General features: G+C 35.5%; 1 protein-coding gene across 1 annotated transcript in view; it reads left to right on the forward strand.

Annotated features, from left to right (window-relative positions):
- The window catches only part of GCSAML (germinal center associated signaling and motility like), a 120317-nt gene extending 97246 nt beyond the window's left edge, over positions 1–23071 (forward strand). Inside the window, exons 4-6 of the mRNA XM_038544016.1 lie at positions 8142–8191; positions 21262–21290; positions 22495–23071. Coding sequence (XP_038399944.1) covers positions 8142–8191; positions 21262–21290; positions 22495–22737 — 322 coding nt within the window. The 3' untranslated portion in view covers positions 22738–23071. The remainder of the gene's footprint in view (positions 1–8141; positions 8192–21261; positions 21291–22494) is intronic.
- The last annotated feature ends 1258 nt before the right edge of the window (positions 23072–24329 follow it).

Below are 24329 nucleotides of genomic sequence, written 5' to 3' on the forward strand. Positions count from 1 at the left end.
ATGTGACTACCATCTCAATCAAGATATGGAAGACTTTTATCAACCTTCTTCTCACCGAAACCCCTGGAAACCCCAATCTGACTTCTACTTTGTGTTTTTTCCAGGATGTCACAGTGTCATTGCTTTTATCTTTATTAGATTCTTATTTTTGCTGTCCTTGATTTTTTCCATTTTTCTGTTTTAATTGCTTTCAATTCAAAACTTAATTTTTGTTTTTTCAATTTTTCTCGTTTAAAAATGAGGGCATGTATGACCCAGCAATTGCACTGCTGGGGATTTACCCCAATGATACAGATGCAGTGATATGCTGGGACACCTGCTTCCCAATGTTCTTAGCAGCAATGTCCACAATAGCCAAACTGTGGAAGGAGACTTGGTGTCCATCGAAAGATGAATGGATAAAGAAGATGTGGTCTATGTATAAATTGAATATTAGTCAGCCATGAGAAACAACAAATAACCACCATTTGCTTCAACGTGGATGCACCTGGAGGGTATTATGCTGAGTGAAATAAGTCAATCAGAAAAGGACAGACATTTTATGGTCTCATTCATTTGGGGAATTTAAAAATTAGTGAAAGGGAATAAAAGGAAAGGAGAGAAAATGAGTGAAAATATCAGTGAGGGTGACAAACCATGAGAGACACCTAACTCTGGGAAATGAACAAGGGGTGGTGGAAGGGGAGGTGGTTGGGGGGTTGGGGTGACTGGGTGATGGGCATGGAGGGGGGCACTAGGTGGGATGAGCACTGGGTGTTATGCTATATCTTGGCAAATTGAACTCCAATAAAAAAAATTTAAAAAATGAGAGCATGTACAAATATAACTTTTCCTCTAATATTTTTTCTTTTTTGATTAAATTCAGTTAAAGTAACATATCCTATATTACTAGTTTCAGAGGTAGAATTTAGTGATTCATCAGTTGCATATAACACCCAATGCTCATCACATCACATGCCTTCCTTAATGCCCATCACCCAGTTACCCAGTGCCCACCTAACTCTTCTCCAGCAACCCTCAGTTTGTTCCCTAGAGTTAAGTGTCTCATGGTTTGCCTCTCTCTTTTTTTTGCCTTATTTTATTTTTCCTTCTTATCTATATACATCTGTTTTGTTCCAAAATTCTGCATGAGTGAAATCATATGGTATTTGTCTTTCTCCCACTGATCTTTTTTAATACGCTCCAGTTCCATTCATGTTGTTGCAAATGGCAAAATTTCATTCCTTTTGATGAATGATTAGTATTCCATGGTGTCTGTATCCCAGATGTTGTTGTATTATTGCCAAATATTTTTTTACTTTACTTTTTGTGTTTTTGTGGTCCTGAATTGTTTTCAATGCCAAACATTGTTGTATATTTTTATTTGTTTGTTTATTTATTTATTTATTTATTTATTTATTTATTTTTGTTTTGTCACCAATTTTATTATTTAAAAGTTTTTTTAATTTCTTAAAATTTTATTATATTTATTTTTTTAATACTAAATTTATTTTTTCTTGGTGTTCAATTTGCCAACATACAGAATAACATCCAGTGCTCATCCCGTCAAGTGCCCTCCTCAGTGCCCATCACCCATTTACCCCCAACCCCACTCTCCTCACCTTCCACCACCCCTAGTTCATTTCCCAGAGTTAGGAGTCTTCATGTTCTGTCTCCCTTTCTGGTATTTCCTACCCATTTCTTCTCCCTTCCCTTCTATTCCCTTTCACTATTATTCATATTCCCCAAATGAATGAGAACATATAATGTTTGTCCTTCTCTGATTGACTTCCTTCACTCAGCATAATACCCTCCAGTTCCGTCCATGTGGAAGCAAATGGTGGGTATTTGTCTTTTCTAATAGCTGAGTAATATTCCATTGTATACATAAACCACATCTTCTTTATCCATTCATGTTTTGATGGACACCGAGGCTCCTTCCACAGTTTGGCTATTGTGGACATTGCTGCTGGAAACATCGGGGTGAAGGTGTCCCGGCGTTTCATTGCATCTGTATCTTTGGGGTAAATCCCCAGCAGTACAATTGCTGTGTTGTAAGGCAGGTATATTTTTAACTGTTTGAGGAACCTCCACACAGTTTTCCAGAGTGGCTGCACCAGTTCACATTCCCACCAACAGTGCAGGAGGGTTCCCTTTTCTCCGTATTCTCTCCAACATTTGTGGTTTCCTGCCTTGTTAATTTTCCCCATTCTCACTGGTGTGAGGTGGTATCTCATTGTGGTTTTGATTTGTATTTCCCTGATGGCAAGTGATGTGGAGCATTTTCTCATGTGCGTGTTGGCCATGTCTGTCTTCCTCTGTGAAATTCTCAACAAGATACTAGCCAGTAGGATACAATAGTACATTATGAAAATTGTTCACCATGACCAAGTAGGATGTATTCCTGAGACACAAGGGTGGTTCAACACTCATAAAACAATCAATGTGATTCATCAAATCAGCAAGAGAAAAACCAAGAACCATATGATCCTCTCATTAGATGCAGAGAAAGCATTTGACAAAATACAGCATCCATTCCTGATCAAAACTCTTCAGAGTGTAAGGACAGAGGGAACACTCTTCAACATCTTAAAAGCCATCTACAAAGATCCCACAGCAAATATCACTCTCAAATAGGAAACACTGGGAGCCAATCCCATAAGATCAGGATCAAGACAGGGATATCCACTCTCACCACTGCTATTCAACGTAGTACTAGAAGTCCTAGCCTCAGCAATCAGACAACAAAAAGAAATAAAAGGCATTCAAATTGGCAAAGAAGAAGTCAAACTCTCCCTCTTCGCCGATGACACAATACTGTACCTAGAAAACCCAAAAGACTCCACCCCAAGATTGCTAGAACTGATAGAGCTATTTGGCAGTGTGGCAGGATACAAAATCAATGCCCAGAAGTACGTGCCATTTCTATACACTAACAATGAGACTGAAGAAAGAGAAATTAAGGAGTCAATCCCATTTACAATTGCACCCCAAAAACATAAGATACCTAGGAATAAACCTAACCAAAGACGTAAAGGATCTATACCCTAAAAACTGTAAAACACTTCTGAAAGAAATTCAGGAAAACACAAAGAGATGGAAAAATATTCCATGCTCATGGATTGGCAGAATTAATATTGTGAAAATGTCAATGTTACCCAGGGCAATTTACACGTTTAATGCAATCCCTATGAAAGTACTACGGACTTTCTTCAGATAGTTAGAACAGATTATTTTCAGATTTGTGTGGAATCAGAAAAGACCCCGAATAGCCAGGGGAATTTTAAAAAAAGAAAACCATATCTGGGGGCATCACAATGCCAGATTTCAGGTTGTACTACAAAGCTGTGGTCATCAAGACAGTGTGGCACTGGCACAAAAACAGACACAGATCAATGGAACAGAATAGAGAATCCAGAAGTGGACCCTAAACTTTTTAGTCAACTAATATTCGATAAAGGAGGAAAGACTATCCACTGGCAGAAAGACAGTCTCTTCAATAAATGGTGCTGGGAAAATTGGACATCCACATGCAGAAGAATGAAACTAGACCAGTCTCTTGCACCATACACAAAGATAAATTCAGAATGGATGAAAGATCTAAATGTGAGACAAGATTCCATCAAAATCCTACCAAACTTCTTGTGTGATTGAGTTCTAGTTTCAAGGCATTATGGTCTGAGAATATGCATGGGACGATCTCAATCTTTTGGTATCGGTTCAGACCCGATTTGTGACCCAGTATGTGGTCTATTCTGGAGAAAGTTCCATGTGCACTTGAGAAGAATGTGTATTCAGTTGAGTTTGGATGTAAAGTTCTGTAGATATCTGTGAAATCCATCTGGTCCAGTGTATCATTTAAAGCTCTCGTTTCTTTGGAGATATTGTGTTTAGAAGACCTATCGAGTGTAGAAAGCGCTAGATTGAAGTCACCAATTATAAGTGTATTGTTATCTAAGTATTCTTAACTTTGGTTATTAATTGATATATTTGGCAGCTCCCACATTCGGGGCATATATATTGAGGATTGGTAAGTCCTCTTGTTGGATAGATCCTTTAAGTATGATATAGTGTCCCTCTTCATCTCTCACTACAGTCTTTGGGGTAAATTTTAGTTTATTTGATATGAGGATGGCTGCCCCTGCTTTCTTTTGAGGACCATTTGAATGGCAAATGGTTCTCCAACCTTTACTTTTCAGGCTGTAGGTGTCCTTCTGTCTAAAATGAGTGTCTTGTAGACAGCAAATAGATGGGTCCTGCTTTTTTATCCAGTCTGACACCCTGCACCTTTTGATGGGGTCATTAAGCCCATTCACGTTCAGAGTTACTATTGAAAGATATGAGTTTAGTGTCATCATGATATCCATTCAGTCCTTGTTTTTGTGGATTGTTCCACTGAACTTCTTAAAGGGGAATTTTAAGAGTCCCCCTTAAAATTTCTTGCAGAGCTGGTTTGGAGGTCACATATTCTTTCAGTTCCTGCCTTACTTGGAAGCTCTTTATCTCTCCTTCTATTCTGAATGAGAGTCTTGCTGGATCAAGTATTCTTGGTTGCATGTTCTTCTCATTTTGGATCCTGATATATCCTGCCAGCCCTTTCTGGCCTGCCAGGTCTCTTTGGAGAGGTCTGCTGTTACCCTAACACTCCTCCCCATAAAAGTCAGGGATTTCTTGTCTCTTGCTGCTTTAAGGATATTCTCTTTATCTTTGGTATTTGCAAGCTTAACTTTTGAGGTGAGGTTTTCCTTCTAGTCATTTTGCTCAATGCAGAGTGGCCAAAAACAGGTTGTATTGGGAAAAGGGGGAAAAGAGAGAAGAGAAAGAAGAAAAGAAAAAGAAAAAGACAAAACAAAGCAAACAAACAAAAAAAAAAACAAGGGGGATATCCTTGATTCTGTATACTGTAAGTCACTTGACTTCTCCTGGAACTTTCCAGTGCTTTTGGTCAATAATTTGTTTATTCCCTGTCCATCTAGGTGGTCTTCTGGGGGAGGGGCCCTTTGTGTTGATTTTCAGGTGTTAGCACTTGGGGGAGCTGCTCAGCCCCTGCCTGGTGCAGGGCTCAGTGAGTGTTGTTTAAGCGGCTTATCTGGTGAGGCCAGTGTGAGGCTCATTGGGAGTTGTTTACCCCGTGAGGATTCAGAAGGAACAACTGCAGTGGCGGGGCCAGCTCTGGAGCCCTGGAGTCAGCTCCTGCAGTAACTTAGAGCTCTCTGTCTGCAGGGCCTGGAGGCTCCGGGGCGGGGCCGCTGATCTGCTCAGCTCCGGGCAGGAGCGTCCTTGCTGTCCTGGGCCCTCCCGGCTTCTGCTTGTCCCGGGGGGAGGCTGGGTCCTGGGCTGTGTCCCGCGCCCTGTGCTCCGGACCTGCACTGTTGAATTCGCGCTCCCCGTGGTGCAGCCCCCTCCCCACGGAGCCACCGCCCCAGCCCCTTCCAGCTGCTCCTGGGGCCACGCAGCCCCCTCCGCGCAGAGCCTCTTCCTAGGCCGGAGCCACCTCAGAGCTGCTCCCAGGGCGCGCAGCCCCTCCTGCGTGTTGTATATTTTTAATAATAAATTCTGGTTTTATTGCATTATTATCAGTGTCTGTTATTTCTGCTTGCAGATTTTATCAAAGTTCTTTGTCATATATTGTTCATCAACTTTAAACAAGTTACTTATATTCCTTATTTATTTATATATTTTAGATTTAATACAATTTATTTATTTTATAAATTTATTTTTTATTGATATTCAATTTGCCAACATATTGAATAACACCCAGGGCTCATCCCATCTAGTGCCCCCCTCAGTGCCAGTCACATAGTCACCCCCACCCCTCTCCCACCTCCCCTTCCCTCACCCCTAGTTCTTTTCCCACAGTTAGGAGTCTCTCATGTTCTGTCTCCCTTTCTGTTATTTCCCACTCATTTTTTCTCCTTTCCCCTTCATTCCCTTTCACTATTTTTTATATTCCCCTATTGAATGAGACCATATAATGTTTGTCCTTCTCCAATTGACTTATATTCTTTCAATGTGATTTCTTCTTATGAAAAATAGTCTTACAATTAAAAATAGTACGACTTTATTTTTTTAAAGATTTTATTTTATTTATTCATGAGAGGCACAGAGAGAGAGAGAGAGAAGCAGAGACACAGGCAGAGGGAGAATCAGGCTCCATGCAGGGAGCCCGAGGTGGGACTTGATCCCGGGTTTCCAAGATCATGCCTGGGCTGAAGGCAGCGCTAAACCACTGGGCCACTGGGGCTGCCCAATAGTACAACTTTAGATAGTGGTTGTTAAGGTAACATTTAAAAAATTAACATTCATTCATTAGCACATGCTTGGGTGCTACCAGTATGTACTAAGTATAAGCTAACTAGTATTATGTCTATTATGCCCTATAGGCTTTGAATATTCCAATGACTTTTTTTAAAGGATCATAAGTTGAAATTTATCTATTAAGGAAACTTGATTAATTATGTATTTCAGATATTCTATGTCCTTATTTTTCTTACTGTCTGAGAGAAATTAATCTACTACTATTTTATTTGAGTTAATGCTTATTTTTTTCTTTGCTTCATATTGATTCTAAGTATTTTTGGTAACAAACATTGCATGAGAGTTGCAGGTGTTTGTGGTTTCGTCTTTATCATGTCATCTCCTGTCCATCTTTGTTCTGAAATGAGAGGAGGGCAATTTGTTAATCTTTATCTTCTAACATGTGTGAAGACTTATGTGGTGGAAGAGTCAAAATAGGTGTGGGGATTACAGGCAATCCTCTTTAGAAAACAAAGATGATAAGGGTGAGTATAGTATTAACCCTTAATATTTTCTGAACTAATTTCTATATAAGGCTGCATTGATTTGCTTTAATTGCCATAACGAAGTACCACAGACCAAGAGGTATAACAGAAATTTATTTGCTCATAATCTTGGAAGCCCTAAGTACAAGATCAAAGTATTAGCAGAGTGGGTCTCTTCTGAGGCCTCTCACCTTGGCTTATGTGACTGTCTTCATATCTTCCTCACCGTATGCCTGTCTGTGTCCAAATTTCCTCTTCTTATAAGGACAACACTCAAATTAGATGAAAGCTCACCTCACCAATCTCATTCTAAATCAGTTTTCTCTGGAAAGGCTCGGTCTCCAAATAAAGTCACATTGCAATATACTGGGAGTTTATTTGGGGGTGGACACAGTTTAAACTTTAGCACAGGTCAATAAAAAAATAATAATAATAAAGGAAGGTAAGAAAATCCAGGGAGATTTCCAGTCTGGAAGCAAAAGCTAGCCACAGTCTCACTATTTAAAATAGGCAGTCAGTAGTTGATGGTGATAATCCACAACGTGAATTTAGACAGATTTGGGTTTTATGGTCAGATCCTCAACCACAGAACTGGCTGAGCAAGTCAGATTCATCATTCACCAACTTCTTTGTAACATGACTTTGCACCCTATCATATTCAAGTATGGTTTTACAGTGATCTTCTGATTTATTATTTAAAAATAAATAAAATGTTCCAAATATTACTATATTTCACAACTTTTTTTTCATACATATGGTACATTACACATAGTATGATAATTTAGCAATTCCTTAAGTTTCATAAAATATGGAATTTTATTTTCTACTTCTTATTCTTTTCCTAGATTTTTTTTGTAGAGAGAGTGAATGTACAGGGGGAGGGTCAAAGGGAGAGGGAGAGAGAGAATCATAAGTTGGCCGCATATCCAGGATGGGGTCCACTTCAGCACTCAATCTCATGACCCTGAGATCACAACCTGAATTGGTGTCAAGAGTTGGATACTTAACCAACTAAGCCGCCCAGGCACCACACTTTTCCTAGATTTTTGTTTTTCCCCCCCCAGCTTTATTGAGTTATAATTGACAAGCAAAATTTAAAAATTTTTAAAGTGTATGTGGTGATGTGATATACGTATACTTTGTGAAAAGAATTCCCCTTATTAGGTTAATTAACATATCCTTCAACAGTGTAATCAGTTATGGTTATGTTTCCTGGTTTTTCAGACATAGCTGGAGTAAGCAGACTTTTAATTTTAATTAATATTTGAATTGTAAATCTACCAATGACATTAGGTTAAGAATAATGAAACCTTTCTTTCAAGTATGTTTTCAGCTTCAGATGACTGGGCTGTCTCATGTTATTATATCTTTCCTTTATAGGCAGGAAATGACTACATTTGAGAGACAAAATCAAATTCAAGATAAGAAAAGTAAGTCATTGCTTCATAACATTTTTAAGACAAGGGAAGTTGTAAATTTAAACATCTAAATTAGTTCTGATACTGTGCTAGACAGGAAACACAGCTTGGGGTCCTTCTAGGGATGTCTTAGCCCTTCTTTTTTCTTTCTTTCTTTCTTTCTTTCTTTCTTTCTTTCTTTCTTTCTTTCTTTCTTTCTTTCTTTCTTTCTTTCCTTTTTGTCTAACAAAACTCATTACTCATTACTTTTTGTATGACAGTAGTATCTGTATATTATTTTTTGATTTCCTTAAATTTTTAATTTTTTTCTCAAGTTTTAAACTCATTTTTGTTAGTAGTAATCATTTATTTACCTTGCTAAAAATCTAATAACTCAAGAGAGTGTTAATCAAATGACATGTAAAATACAGAAAGAGGGGGGGAAAACTAGATTCTTAGCTATTTGTACTATAAGAAATACTCCATTCTTTCCTGGGTATCCTGAATTTCTTCTTTTTCCTTGTGAATTGTACATTTTGAATTTATTAAGTTTTTATTTTAATTCTAGTATAGTTATCATACAGTTTTTATTAGCTTCAGGTGTACAATATGGTGATTCAACAATTCAAAACATTACTCAGTGCTCATCACAGCAAGGCACTCCTTAATGTCATCACTTATTTCACTCATCCCCTGCCCAACTCCTCTCTGGGAACCGTTGGTTTGTTTGGTGTGTTTCTTTCTTAAACTCTACATATGAATGAAATCATATGGTATTTGTCTTTCTCTGTCTTATTTTGCTTAGCATAATACTATTCAACTCATGTCATAACAGATGGCAAGATTTCATTCTTTTTTTATTGCTAAGTAATATTTCACTGTGTGTGTGTGTCACATACTACATTATCTTTATCTATTCATCAGTTGATAGACCCTTAGGCTGCTTCCATAATTTGGTTATTGTAAACAAAGCTACTATAAACATCAGGGTGCATATATTTATTTGAGTTAATGTTTTTGTATTTTGGAAGGTAAATACCCAGTAGTGCAATTGCTGGATTCTAGGATAGTTCTATTTTTAAATTTTGAGGAACCTCCACACTGTTCTCCAGAGTGGCTGCACCAGTTTGCATTCCCACCAACAGTACAAGAGGGTTCCTCTTTCTTCACATCCTCTCCAACATTTGTTGTCTCCTGTGTTAATTTTAACCATTGTGACAGATAATCTCATTGTAGTTTTTATTTGTATATACCTGATGATGAGTGATGTTGAGCATCTTTTCATGTCTGTTGGCCATCCTCATGTCTTTTCTGCAAAAATATCTGTTCAGATCCTCTGTCCATTTTTGTAATTGTTTTTTTTTCGGTGTTGAGTTGTTCAAATTCTAAACATATTTTTGGATATTAACTCTTTATCAGATATATCATTTGAAAATATCTTCTCCCATTGGGTAGGTTTCCTTTTTGTTTGGCTGATGGTTACCTTTACTCTTCAAAAACTTTTTATTTTGGAGTAGTCCCAATATTTATTCTTACCACTTTTATTTAACATCATACTGGAATTCCTAGGCATACTAATCAAACAAGAAAAAAGAAAGGCATCCATATTGGTAAGGAAGAAGAAAAACTTTCATTTGTAGATGACACAATACTATAGAAAACCCTAAAGACCCCATCAAAGACTACTAGAACTGATAAATGAATTCAGCAAAATTGCAAAGAAAAAAAAATATCCGGAAATCTATAACATTTTTATACGTTAATAATGAGGTAGAGGAAGCATAAATCGAAAAAAGTCTCACAATTACACCAAAGAGAATAAAATACCTTAGAATAAACTGAACCAAGGAGGTGAAAGACCTGTACCCTGAAAACTATAAAACATTGATAAACTAAATTGAAGACAACACAAATAAATGGAAAGATATTCCATGTTTATGGATTGAAAGAACCAATTTGTTAAAACATACACACTACCCAAAGCAATCTATGGATTCAAATCAATCCCTATCAATGTGTCAACAGTTTTCACAGAACTAGAACAAGTAATCCTAAAATTTGTATGGAACCACAAAAGACCCTGAAGAGCCAAAGTAGTTTTGAAAAAGAACAACTGGAAATATCACAATATCAGATTCCAAGATGTACTACAAAGCTATCATTATCCAAACAGTATGGCACAGGCACAAAAAATAGACACATAGATCAATGGAACAGAATAGAGACTTTGGAAATACAACCACATTTCTATGGTCAACTAATCTAAACTACTAACTAACAACTAACTAAACTAATAAAGGAGGCAAGAATATATAATTGGAAAAAGATAGTCTCTTCAACAAATGGTGAAATGGTGTCTGAAAAACTGAACAGCAACATGCAATATAATGAAATTGGATCACTTTTTTACAACACATACACATAGCTCAAAATGAATTAAAGAGCTAACGTGAGACCTGAAACCATAAAATTCTTACAAGAAAACATAGGCAGTAATTTCTTTGATATCAGCTATAGAAAAAAAGTTAGACATGTCTTATTTGGTAAAGAGAAAAAAAACAAAATTAAACTATTGTGTATGGTTTATTTTGAGAAACACTTTATGAACATCCATGGGAAGCAATTAACCCAAATCCTGCTGTTTTAATTTCTATATAGAAGTTTTAAATAAGGCCATTTGAAAATTAGCTATGTTGTGTTTCTTTTTTCTCTTCTCTTCTTTTTTTCTTTTCTTCTTTTGCTCTAGTACTCATTTTTTGGCATAGTAACCATATGTAGTAATCATGTAACTACTCAGAATGAATAATTATGAACAGCAATGTTTGTCCCTGGGGATAGACATATCTGAAAGAAACTCATTTTTTATCCCTACTGCCTCAACTTACAGCCAAGTGTATTGATATCATTTTTAGCCTCATTATTTGGAAATTTTCATTTCTTAATCACCTCTCAGCTCATGGTGCTTGCTTCTGGAACTACTGCTTCATTGAGCCTATTTCATGGCCCATGAAATAAATGTATTTCACCAAACATCATCACAGCCATAAGTAGAATAATATATTTTAAAAACATCATAGTGTTAGACATAAAATTGTCATAGGAGACAATCATATCGATTGTATGTATATGTATATGATTGTACTAAAGCATGGCAGAAAATACATTTCTAACTCTAGGTTTTGTTTAAAAAAAAAGTGAAGTGCCTCTGCCAAAATGTAACTACAGACTCTAATAGACAATTGTCAATCTTAAACTACCCTATCACTAGCACTTACAAATATTGGTCAAAATCTACATCCTAAAACTGTTTCTTTCTTCATTTCCCTGGCCTCTATACCCTACTGTTCATGTCCTAGGTCATGGCTACCTTTCTGCTCCCTGACATGCCTTTTCTTGGGGACACCTAAGGTGTGGGTGCCCTTCAGTCATCCAGCCTTGGATTTTTCCTACTTCATAAAGAATTGGTGACTGATGAATTTTTCTTCTTATAATCTTTGAAATAATTTTCTGGTGAAGCTATCTAGGGTAGAAGACATTTATAAAGAAAATTTTTAACATGCAGATGAAAACCTACAGACTATTACCATTTTCTTGCAGCTTTATGAGTTTCATTTCTCATTACATTTGTTGTTTTCTTTTTTTTCAATTAATGTTTTAAAGTCTTGAAACTTAAAATTATTATGTATATACTTCTATGTATTTAATGTTTCTAGGATCTGTAGTGGTTTCTTCTTGCTCATTCCTAACATTGTTTCTGCATGTGCGAGTGTGGGTGCTTTCCATCTATTTTTTTTTTTGAGAATGTAATGCCTTCTTCTATTAGTAAAATGTTTGAGATATACATTATGCCCAAATTCTTGAGATGTTATTGTTGAATATACATCATTCTTGAGTGCAATGTACAATGAACTTATTTATCTTGATTTAAATTAATATTCCTTGGAATCATACTTCATTATTACATGGATTCAGGCAGATAAATTACATTCCCTGAAATACAAACCAGCATACTAAATGACACTTGATGAACTGCTACAGCATTGGGTCTTATTAAGGGGAACTTTTACAAATCACATTCCCACCTATCACCACTCCACATACCTGTTTCACCAGGAGGCTAAAATCTGGTGTGAATAGACTTTCCTACTTGCTTCCTTTCCTGACTGCTGTTTCTGAGGCTTGCCTCTCTGAATATATTTTTCACATATTTTGCTTATATGTTATTCTTCCTGTGAAAGGCTGTGAGAGAGGGGAGGATGGGGTTGAAGGTATTTTCAGAAGGTGAAAAATAAGATCAATCTTTTGGACTATGATATAAATCTCAGTAAAACCAAGTTTTTCTAATTAGAAACAATATCATTTTTTGGGACTATTAATTCATTAAATATGATTTTTTTCAGCCACTATTACCATTTTCTGCCCAAATGATTAAATTCGCTTTGGAGTTAATCCAATTTGAATTTGCCAAAGCAAACAGATAGCTTAAAAAATAAATCTATGTAACATAAAATCTAAATATTTTCTTTTCAGAATCACCTTGTCTTTATTTTTTATTCCATTCATATCTCTGTTCTCCTTTTATCATTGTCCTCTCCATTCTAAGAAAATGAGTCTACTTTTAAAATTATGGTATTTACATTTAATGCAATCCCTATCAAAATACCATGGACTTTCTTCAGAGAGTTAGAACAAATTATTTTCAGATTTGTGTGGAATCAGAAAAGACCCCGAATAGCCAGGGGAATTTTAAAAAAGAAAACCATAGCTGGGGGCATCACAATGCCAGATTTCAGGTTGTACTACAAAGCTGTGGTCATCAAGACAGTGTGGTACTGGCACAAAAACAGACACATAGATCAATGGAACAGAATAGAGAATTCAGAAGTGGACCCTGAAGTTTATGGGCAACTAATATTCGATAAAGGAGGAAAGACTATCCATTGGAAGCAAAGACAGTCTCTTCAATAAATGGTGCTGGGAAAATTGGACATGCACATGCAGAAAAATGAAACTAGACCACTCTCTTTCACCATACACAAAGATAAACTCAAAATGGATGAAAGATCTAAATGTGAGAAAAGAGTCCATCAAAATCCTAGTGGACAACACAGGCAACACCCTTTTTGAACTCGGCCACAGTAACTTCTTGCAAGATACACCCACGAAGGCAAAAGAAACAACAGCAAAAATGAACTATTGTGACTTTATCAAGATAAGAAGCTTTTGCACAGCAAAGGATACATTCAACAAAACTAAAAGACAACCTACAGAATGGGAGAAGATATTTGCAAATGACGTATCAGGTAAATGGCTAGTTTCCAAGATCTATAAAGAACTTCTTAAACTCAACAGCAAAGAAACAAACAATCTAATCATGAAATGGGCAAAAGACATGAACAGAAATCTCACAGAGGAAGACATAGACATGGCCAACATGCCCATGAGAAAATGTTCTGCATCACTGACCATGAGGGAAATACAAATCAAAACCACAATGAGATCCCACTTCATACCAGTGAGAATGGGGAAAATTAACAAGGCAGGAAACCACAAATGTTGGAGAGGATGTGGAGAAAAGGGAACCCTCTTATTCTGTTGGTGGGAATGTGAACTGGTGCAGCCACTCTGGAAAACTGTGTGGAGGTTCCTCAAAGAGTTAAAAATATACCTGCCCTACGACCCAGCAATTGCACTGCTGGGAATTTACCCCCAAAGATACAGATGCAATGAAACGCTGGGACACCTGCACCCCGATGTTTCTAGCAGCAATGTCCACAATAGCCAAACTGTGGAAGGAGCCTCGGTGTCCATAGAAAGATGAATGGATAAAGAAGATGTGGTTTATGTATACAATGGAATATTACTCAGCCATTAGAAACGACAAATACCCACCATTTGCTTCAAGGTGGATGGAACTGGAGGGTATTATGCTGAGTGAAATAAGTCAATCGGAGAAGGACAAACATTATATGTTCTCATTCATTTGGAGAATATAAATAATAGTTAAAAGGAATAGAAGGGAAGGGAGAAGAAATGGGTAGGAAATACCAGAAAGGGAGACAGAACATGAAGACTCCTAACTCTGGGAAACGAACTAGGGGTGGTCGAAGGGGAGGAGGGCAGTGGGTGGAAATGAATGGGTGACAGGCACTGATGGGGGCACTTGATGGGATGAGCACTGGGTGTTATTCTGTATGTTGGCAAATTGAACACCAATACAAAATAAATTTATTATAAAATAAATAAATAAATAAATAAATAAATAAATAAATAAAATTGACATTAAAAAAAGATATATTCATTTTAATATGTGTATACTCCCAAATCTGTCAATATTTTCCCGTTTTCTAAAGTGTAATATTTTACTTTTTTCTAAAGTGTAATATTAGCTTTTGGTGGATGATACAGTGATTCAGCAATTCCATACATCACCTATATACCATATCTTGTTTTAGTGGTGGAGAGGAGGGATGTAAGACCTATCATTTTTTTCCCTCAAGTGTTAATTTAAGTTCTGGTTAGTTAACATACAGTGTGATATTAGTTTTAGGTGTAGAATTTAGTGATTCATCACTTACACAGAACATTCAGTGCTCCTCACTATAAGTGCCCTCCTTAATACCCGTGACCTATTCAAACCATCCCCTCACCCACTCCCCTCCAGTAATCATCAGTTTGTTCTCTATTGTTAAGAATCTGTTTCCTGGTTTGATTTTCTGTTTTTTTTCCTGCCATGTTTATGTGTCTTATTTCTGAAATTTCACATGAGTGAAATCATATATATATATAATATATATTTATATATATTCATATATAAAATATATAAATATATAAATAAAAATATAGACAAATATATATTATGTTATATATATATATATATTTCCAGTATGATACTGTTTGGATCACTACAGCCCTGTGATATAACTTGAAGTCCGAAACTGTGATGCCTCCAGTTTTGCTTTTCTGTTTCAAGACTGCTTTGGCAGTTCAGGGTCTTTTGTGTTTTGATACAAATTGTAAAATTGTCTATACTAGTTCTATGAAAAATGCTGTTGTTATTTTGATAGAGATTGCATTAATTGGGTAGATTGCTTTGGGTAGTATAGATATTTTAACAATATTTGTTCTTTTTAAAAAAGATTTTATTTATTTATTCATGAGAGACACACAGAGAGAGAAGCAGAGACACAGGCAGAGGGAGAAGCAGGCCCCGTGCAGGCAGCCTGATGTGGGACTCAATCCTGGGATCCAGGATCACATCCTGGGCCAAAGGCAGATGCTTTAACTGCTGAGCCACCCAGGCGTCCCACTATTTGTTTTTCTAATTCATGAGGATGGGATATCTTTCCATCTTTGTGTTCTCTTCAATTTCTTTCATCAGTGTTTTGTATTTTTCAGAGTACAGATCTTTTATCTCTTTGGACAGGTATTCCTAGGTATCTTATTTTTGGTGCAATTGTAAATGGGATTGATTCCTTAATTTATCTTTCTGATGCTTCATTATTAATTTATAGAAATTCAACTGATTTATGCACATTGATTTTGTATTTTGCAACTTTAATGAATTTGTTCATCAGTTCTAGCAGATTTTTGGATGAGTCAGGTTTTCTATGTAGAGTATCATGTTATTTGCAAATATGAAATTTTGACTTCTTCATTGATTTGCATTCCTTTTATTTCTTTTCGTCTGATTATAGCAGCTAGGACTTCTAGTACCATATTGAATAGAAGAGATGACAGTGGACATCCTTGTCTTCTTATTGACCTTAAGGGAAAAGCTCTCAGTTTTTACCCGTTATAAATGATTTTAGCTATGGTTTTGTTGTTGTTGTTGTTGTTTTCTATAAGACCTTTATTATGTTGAGGTGTGTCTTTTCTAAAGATACTTTGTTCAGGGTTTTTATCATGAATGGATGCTGTACTTTGTCAAATGGTTTTTATGGATCTGTTGAAATGATTATATGCTTCTTATCCTTTCTCTTATTGATTTGATGAATTATGTTGATTGGTTTGCAAATAGTGAACTACCTTTGCAACCCAGGAACAAATACCACTTGATCATGGTAAATGATTTTTTAAAATGTTTTGTTGAATTTTTTTGATCATAGTTTGGGTTTTTGTATCCATGCTTACCAGGGATATTGGCCTGTATTTCTCTTTTTTATTGGAGTCTTTATCCAGTTTTGGTATCAGAGTAATACTGTCCTGATTGAATGAATTTGGAAGTTTTCCTTCCTTTTCTGTTTTTGGAAGAGTTTAAGAAAGTATTAATTCTTCTTGGAATGTTTGGTAGAATTTGCCTGTGAAGCTCTCTGGTCCTGGATTTTGTTTAGTGGGCGATTTTTGATTATTGATTCAATTTCTTTGCTGATAGTTGGGCTGTTCAAATTTACTCTTTCTGTTTCAATTTTGGTAATGTATATGTTTCTAGGAATTTTTCCATTTTTTCTAGGTTGTCCAATTTGTTGGCATATCATTTTTCATAATATTCTCATAGTTTTTGTATTTATGTGGCTTCTGTTATTTTTTCTTTCTCATTTGTGATTTTGTTTATTTTAGTCCCTTCTTTTTTCTTCTGAGAAGTCTGGCTAGAGGCTTATCAGTTTTATTAATATTTTCAAAGAACCAGCTCCCGGTTTCATTGATCTGTTCTCTATTGTTGTTCCTGTTGTTTTTTCTATATCATTTATTTCTGCTCAAATCTTTATTATTTCCTTTCTTCTTTTGACTTTAGGCTTCATTTGTTGTGCCTTTTCTAGTTCCTTTAGGTGTAAGGCTAGGCAGTTTATTTGAGATTTTTCTTGCTTCTTGAGGTAGGTCTGTATTGCTTTATACTTCCCTCTTACAACCACTTTTGCTGCATCCCAAAGGCTTTGGACTGTCGTGTTTTCATTTTCACTTGTTTCCGTGTACTTTTTAATTTCATATAACCTCTATGTGTGTGTGCTCTTTCCAGATTTTTCTTTTTTAAAAGATTTTATTTATTTATTCATGACAGAGAGAGGCAGAGATGTGGGCAGAGGGAGAAGCAGGATCCCTACGGGGAACCCAATGCCGGACTTGATTCCAGGACCCCAGGATCATGCCCTGAGCCAAAGGCAGACGCTCAACCACTGAGCCACCCAGCTGCTCCTTTCCAGATTTTTTCTTGTGGTTGACTTCTAGTTTCATAGCGTTATAGTCAGAAAAGTTGCATGGTATGATTTCGCTTTTTAAAAATTTGTTGAGATTTGTTTTCTAGCTTATTATGCAAATTATCCTGGAGAACGTCCCATGTACACTTGAGAGGAATGTGTATTCTGCTGTTTTAGGATGAAGTGTTCTGAATATATGTTAAGTCCATCTGTTTCAATGTGCCATTCAAAGCCATTGTTTCCTTGTTCATTTCCTGCTTATATGCTCTATCCTTGCTGTGAGTGGGGTGTGAAAATCTCCTCTTATTATTGTATTATTATCAATTTATTTCTTTATGTTTATTATTAACTGTTTTGTGGATTTGGGAGCTCCTATGCTGGGTGCATTAATATTTATAATTGTTAGATCTTCTTGTTGGATTGTCCCCTTTACATTATATAGTGTCTTTCTTTTTCTCTTTTTAAAGCATCTTAAAGTCTATTTTGTGCAATGAGCGTATTGCTATCCAGCTTTCTTTTGACATCCATTACATGATGAATGATGAATGATGAATGTTTCTCCATCCCCTCTTCCAATCTTCAGGTGTCTTTAGGTCTAAACTGAGTCTCCTGTAGGCAGCATATAGATGGGTTTTGGGTTTTTTAAAAAGCCTTTTGGCCACCCTTTGTCTTTTGACTGGGACATTTAGTTCATTTACATTCAAGATAATTATTGAAAGAAACAGATCATTGCTATTTTATTACTTATTTTGTGGTTGTTTCTGAATATTTATTTGATCCATTCCTCTCTCCTGGTTTGCTGGTTTTCTTTGGTGTTACATTTAAATTTCTTTCTCCTTATCCTTTGCATTTCTTTACAGTGGTTTTTGATTTTTGGTTAACATCAAGTTTATATAAAACATCTTCTGCATACAGGAGTCATATTAAGTTGAAGATCATTTAAGTTTGAATATTCTTTATTTCTCTCCTCTCCACATTTTACATATATGGTGTTATATTTTCATCTAGTTTATACAGCTGAGGCCAGAGTAAACACAAAGATCTTTAGAAGGTGATGGAGAGGAACAGGAGAAATAGTGCCAAAATAATGCATCAGGAATAAAATTTGAACAGCCATTGCTGGTTTTATGTCTATGGTTGAAAAAGGAGGAAGCCATGATCCAAAGAATGAGGGCAGCTTCTAAAAGTGAAAAGAAGGGAAAATGTAGCTCCCCTAGATTCTGCAGAAAGGTGTTCAGCCTTATCAATTCCTTGATTTTAGCCCTATGAGGCTAATTTTGTTAATTTTGATCTCCAGTATTTTAAGATAACTAACACATATTGTTTTAAGCCATCACATTGTGGTAATTGGTTATAGCGGCAATAGGACACTTAAAAAACCCTGAAACACTGATTCTATTTTATGTGGGTTGTCATTACTGAGATCAACTTCTAGGCAGCCACTCCAATTAATGATTGGAAGTGCTTTTAAGTCTGTGAGTGCAATATTAATTCCATATCTGGTAAGTGCACTGATATGAAGACATTCATTCAGTACTATAGAATATATATGCTTCCTTTCATAATCTAGAACTTACAGAGTTCATTCAATAACAGCACCATGATGCTAAATTAACACTTTTGTTAGCTCAATTTGGTGTTTTATTAGGGAATACTTTTCTGTTACAATCTACCTCATTTCAAGAGCATGGTGGGTCTGATTTTCACTTCGAGTCTGAATATATTGAAGTGCCATTGGTAAGGCATAGTCTTTGGGTTTTCTGTGCAAGATAACTTCTTCAGGGTTTTCAAAGTAGGACGAGTTTCATTATTCAGGAACAAAAGGAGTGCCTCATCTGACAAAATGTTTGTTGGCAGTTGGGATTCAGGGTAATCATAGTCATCAGAAATTCTCTCTAATATTTTCATTCTGATTTTAACAAAATGTATATATTTTTTCTCTAATCAATGCCCTAACATTCAACAAGAAATCTACTCTAAATATTAATTCAACTGGTCTTTAGTATAGTCATGGGATGTTCCACGTTTTTGAACTGAGACTAAGTATGTTTGTTACTAAGAATTTTAACAACTTTAGCACCAATAGTGACAATTGTTTCACCCAGTAGTCTAATTTTCTCATGCTCTTTATATGGATAATTGGCTTTTCAAATTATATTTAATGCTGTGATTGAATTTATTCAAGCTATGCAATTCCTCAGTTTATATATAATTCCCTCCATTCATATATAATCCCCTCAGTTCATATATAATTATATTATTATATATGAATGATTTATAAATAAGTAAATAAATAAAATCCCATACATGAAATGAATGCATTGAACATGACTTCAATTTATGAAAAATAATGAGCTATGAAAAGTTATTAACATAATGTAGTTTTGCAGAATCTGTTAAATTTATTTAGTATAAAGTAGTATTTTGCTAAGGGTCACTATCAAACTTATTAAGTTGTAAATTTCAGAATTACTTAATATTCCTCTTATAAATTGGGATTTTTGCGATATTTAGTGTTCTTTGACCTCCCTTATTCTAGTTTGTTAATTAAAAAAATACTAGTTGTGGGGAGCAGGAAGATGGCCATGGAGTAGAGGGATCCTAGGCTTGTCTCATTCCACAAACATGACTAGATAACAAGCAAATTATCCTAAATACCCTAGAAATAGACCTGAAGACTGACTGAACAAACTCAACAACTTAAGGGAAGGAAGAGACCACATTGAATAACGTAGAAAGTGCAGATGTGTGGTTTAGGGGAGAAACGGATCATGGGTACCATGGAAGGGAGGAAGCCATGGATACAGAGAAGGGAGACAGAGGAGCACACAGAGGAACACACAAGTAGAATGCTTTCCCAATGTCATTGGCTAGAAAAATGGGAGGACTTGAATTATCATGAGTTCTTGCAATCAGCAAGGCTTAAAGCTTGGAGTTGTAAAGGCCAGAGCTCAGCTGGAATAGAGCCTGAAGGACACTGCACTGCTTTTGGAGAGAAGCAGTTGTAGTTTTGATTTGCATTTCTCTGATGATGGGTGATGTTGAGCATCTTTTCATGTGCCTGTTAGCTATCTGTATGTCTTCTGTGGAAAAATGTCTTTTCATGTCTTTTGCCCATTATTATTGGATTATTTGTTTTTTTGTTTTTTGAGTTTTATAAGTTCTTTATATATTTTAGATACTAACCCATTATCAAATATGTCATTTGGAAATATCTTATACCATTTCATAGGTTGCCTTTTGGTTTTGTAACCTCTTTGACACTATCCATAACAATTTTTTTCTAGAAATGTCCCTGAGGTAAGGGAAATAAAGACAGAAATAAGCTTAAAAAATGGATATGAACAAATGAATAAATAATTCTCTAAAAAATACTAGTTGTGGATCTCAGATTAACAACAAAAATATAAATTACTTTAGCATTCATAGATGCAATTGACTTGAATCTATACATTGGTACTTAATTTAAAATAGTTCATCTTGTTACTTCAGTATCCTTCTCTGTAATGATTTTTTATCTTTAAGAATTAAGATTCTCTATGATAAAAAAAAAAGATTCTCTATGATAGCTTTATAGAATTTATATCTTAAATTTCATATATAATCGTTCCTTCTTGAAACTTGCCCCACTTTATTGTTGTGGCATGTTTGTGAAGAAAATTTTATTACCCAATTCCAAAATCTACCTTTATTTAGCAAATTTACTTTAGGAAAATACAAAGAAGCATAGTATTACTGTTTCATCAACATATATTCACATATATTCTTTTACATATATTCACATATACTGACATATATTCTTTCCTGATATTGTCATTCAACTTGAGAACCTTAATAATAATGAGATAATGTTACATGCTTAGATGGTGGACTTCTTTCCAGTTTTATCACTGTATTTTATCCTTTTCACTTTTTCCTCCAACTTGTGATAGTCAAAAATCTTAGTTACTTTTTTTTTTAATCCTTCAGGTAAAGGAGTTTCACCCACTTCTAATCAGGTAATAAAAAATATTAATTTGTGTGATAAATGTTAAACTACAGATGACTATTTAAGGGTAGCTGTCTTTCTTGTAATTTTTGAATAAGCTTATCAAAGTATTTTATGCTATAAATAATTTCCTTTATAGTTTTAATGCAGAAATAGAGAACATTAAAAAATAAAACAATATATTAACTGATTTAAGTGACTGGAAAATTCTTCTGGTTGACCCAAATTCTACTGAAGTTTATTATTTTAATTTTCATTTTTTTTACGGTTTTGCTGATGTACAATTTATTTATTTATTTATTTATTGTTTAGATTTTTTAAATACATTTTCAAAATTACTATAATGAAAATAAAATGAAATAAATTTATACTTATAATTTGACCATCATAAAACATTAATTTTTTTCAGCTTTCTATGTTACCTTCTAATATTTAAACCCAGGAATTAGCATTTATATTTACAAATATGGTGGAAATTGGGGATCTCTGGGTGGGTCAGTGGTTAAGTGCCTGCCTTCAGCCTGAGGCATGATTCTGGAGTCCCAGGATTGAGTCCTGTGTCGGGGTCCCTGCATGGAGCCTGCTTCTCCCTCTGCCTGTGTCTCTGCGTCACTCTCTCTCTCTCTCTCTGTGTCTCTCATGAGTGAATAAATAAAATCTTTAAAAAATATGGTGGAAATTAATAGACATAAAAATGTTTATTCCTTTTAATACCATATCACAAACATTTTATTGATTTAATTACAATATAGTATCTTAATGCTTTCATTTTTCTTTCATAGTCTGTGCAGTTGAGAATGTATTTAAGCTCAAAAATTTAATTTTACTTTGTCTTATGAAACTTAATGTTTTATATAGTTCAATTAATTACTTGAGGTATGATTATTGCATATATTATGTCTGAATATGTGTGACTCAATGTATACAACTACAATTTTTAGATATTCAGAATGATAATAATATCCTTCTTTTCTCTTTTGTTATTTGAAGTGAAACAAAAACATAATGAACAATAGCTTGGAGCACAGTACATTTTGCTAAAATGAAATCTATAAGATATTTCTGAAGCCCTTTTGAGAAAGTGCTTTGGATACCTGATATGTTAAGATAACCATAAGACAAGAAGAAAGGAGGGGCAGTCACTAAACTCAAATTTGATTAATGGTCCTGGATCCTTGATTTATTATTGTTATTATTATTCTTGTGCTTGGCAGGAAAATGAGAATGGCAGTGGTTCTGAGGAACTGTGCTACTCTGTCATTAGTCACAGACCGTGTCGGAGGCCCTCCCTGAGCTCCAATGATGATGGATATGAGAATATTGACTCCACCACAAAGAGAGTGAGGACATATAGAGATGCACCAGAAACAGAATATGCCCTCATCAAGATGACTTGTGTCACTAGGCCTTCTTCCTGTAGCCTTGAGCATGATTATGAACTCGTGCTTCCCCGCTAGAAATCTCATGCTTCATCATCTTACACTAACAAAGATTAATGAATAGTGACCTCCAGGGGGGGGTTTCTGCATCTCTGAAACATGACAACTCTGTGGTTTGGGTTAAGCCATATACATTGACCTAAAGGTATGGAGCATCCTACAGCTTTCTGTTTGTAAGTTTGGGGACATGGAGATAGTGGAAACTTCTTAGGACAATGGACATCCATAGATATATGACTTAATATCCAATTCCAGCACTGTTCTTCAAATTTCAAATGCCAAGAATTTCCACTCATAATTATCTATTTCACTTTTGAGGTGTAATTCTACTCAATAAACTTTTAAAATATAAGACCAGTGATCAGACCCTTTGCTAACCTGATTTTTATTTAAATTTTGATTTTTTCATGTATTAGAAATTCTTTTCTGTAAACTGTGGTAAGAGTTCTAAGAATCAATAGGTTTTGACACTGACCTTTCTGAGAGGGGAAACTGAAAGTCATTAAAAAAGAAGAAATGCATCAAGTTAGTTACTCACTGTCTTTTTCTTCAATGGTAAATCAGAAGATTCTGTTCAAAGACTAGTTAAAAAAAACCTAAAAACCAAAAACCTAAACCAAACAAGCAAAAACAAAAGTAAACTTTGTGTATATAGCTTTGTTCACAACATACTACTGAATTTAATCTATGACTAGTTACCTCTGCTGGAGGACTTTGAAGAGTGTTTTGTCTTAAAATTCAGGCATATTGGGAGTTTGGGGAAGATGGCAGAGTAGGAAAATCCTGAGGTCACCTTGCTCCACAAACACACTGCGATAACAGACACTTTAGTGCATCTAACTCTGAAATGGACCTGGGGAAGAACAGATTTTCCATAGTTAATTATAGAGAAGAGGCCATATCAGAAAAGGTCAGAAGGGCAGGTATTTTGGGAAACAAATACTTGGCAGGATTAACCACAAAGAGAAGGGTGAAACAAGCATGGTGAAACAAGAGGATTAGAGAGCCACACCAGACACCCTAGACATGGCGAACCTGCACTAAGACCAGTCCCAATCATATCTGGCTTTGATAATGTGTGGGGCTTAAATTTGTTTCTACAATCAATGGGCCTTAACTCCAGGTACTCTGACTGCTGACATGGCAACTACAAGCCCTGACAGGCCCAATAACAGCATAGGAACCTAATCATGCCCATGTGTCCACAACAAGCAAAGGGGACCATTGCAGCCAACTGGACTGAAAATAAACACAGATCAGGCACAAGAGTTGGGCACATGCAACCTACATGGTGAACACACCTGAAGTTCTTGGTCTGGGAAACAGGGTTGTTGTACTACAGGGCACCGTAAGACCTCTTTTTCACAAGGCCATAATTTTTAAGGTCTGGAACATATCTGGATTTCCTAATACATAGAAACAAACAGAGAATCAGATAAAATGAAGAAACAGAAGAATATGTCTCAAATAAAAGAATAAGGCCAAGCCATAGCAAAAGAGCAAAATGAAACAAATAACATGACTGATAAAGAATTCAAAGTAAAGGTTATAAAGATTCCTGCTGGACTTGAGGAAACTGAAAAATCTTAGTGAAACCTTCAACAAGGATA

The sequence above is a fragment of the Canis lupus genome, chromosome 8 (assembly GCF_011100685.1).
Source record: "Canis lupus familiaris isolate Mischka breed German Shepherd chromosome 8, alternate assembly UU_Cfam_GSD_1.0, whole genome shotgun sequence".
Lineage (NCBI taxonomy): Eukaryota > Metazoa > Chordata > Mammalia > Carnivora > Canidae > Canis > Canis lupus.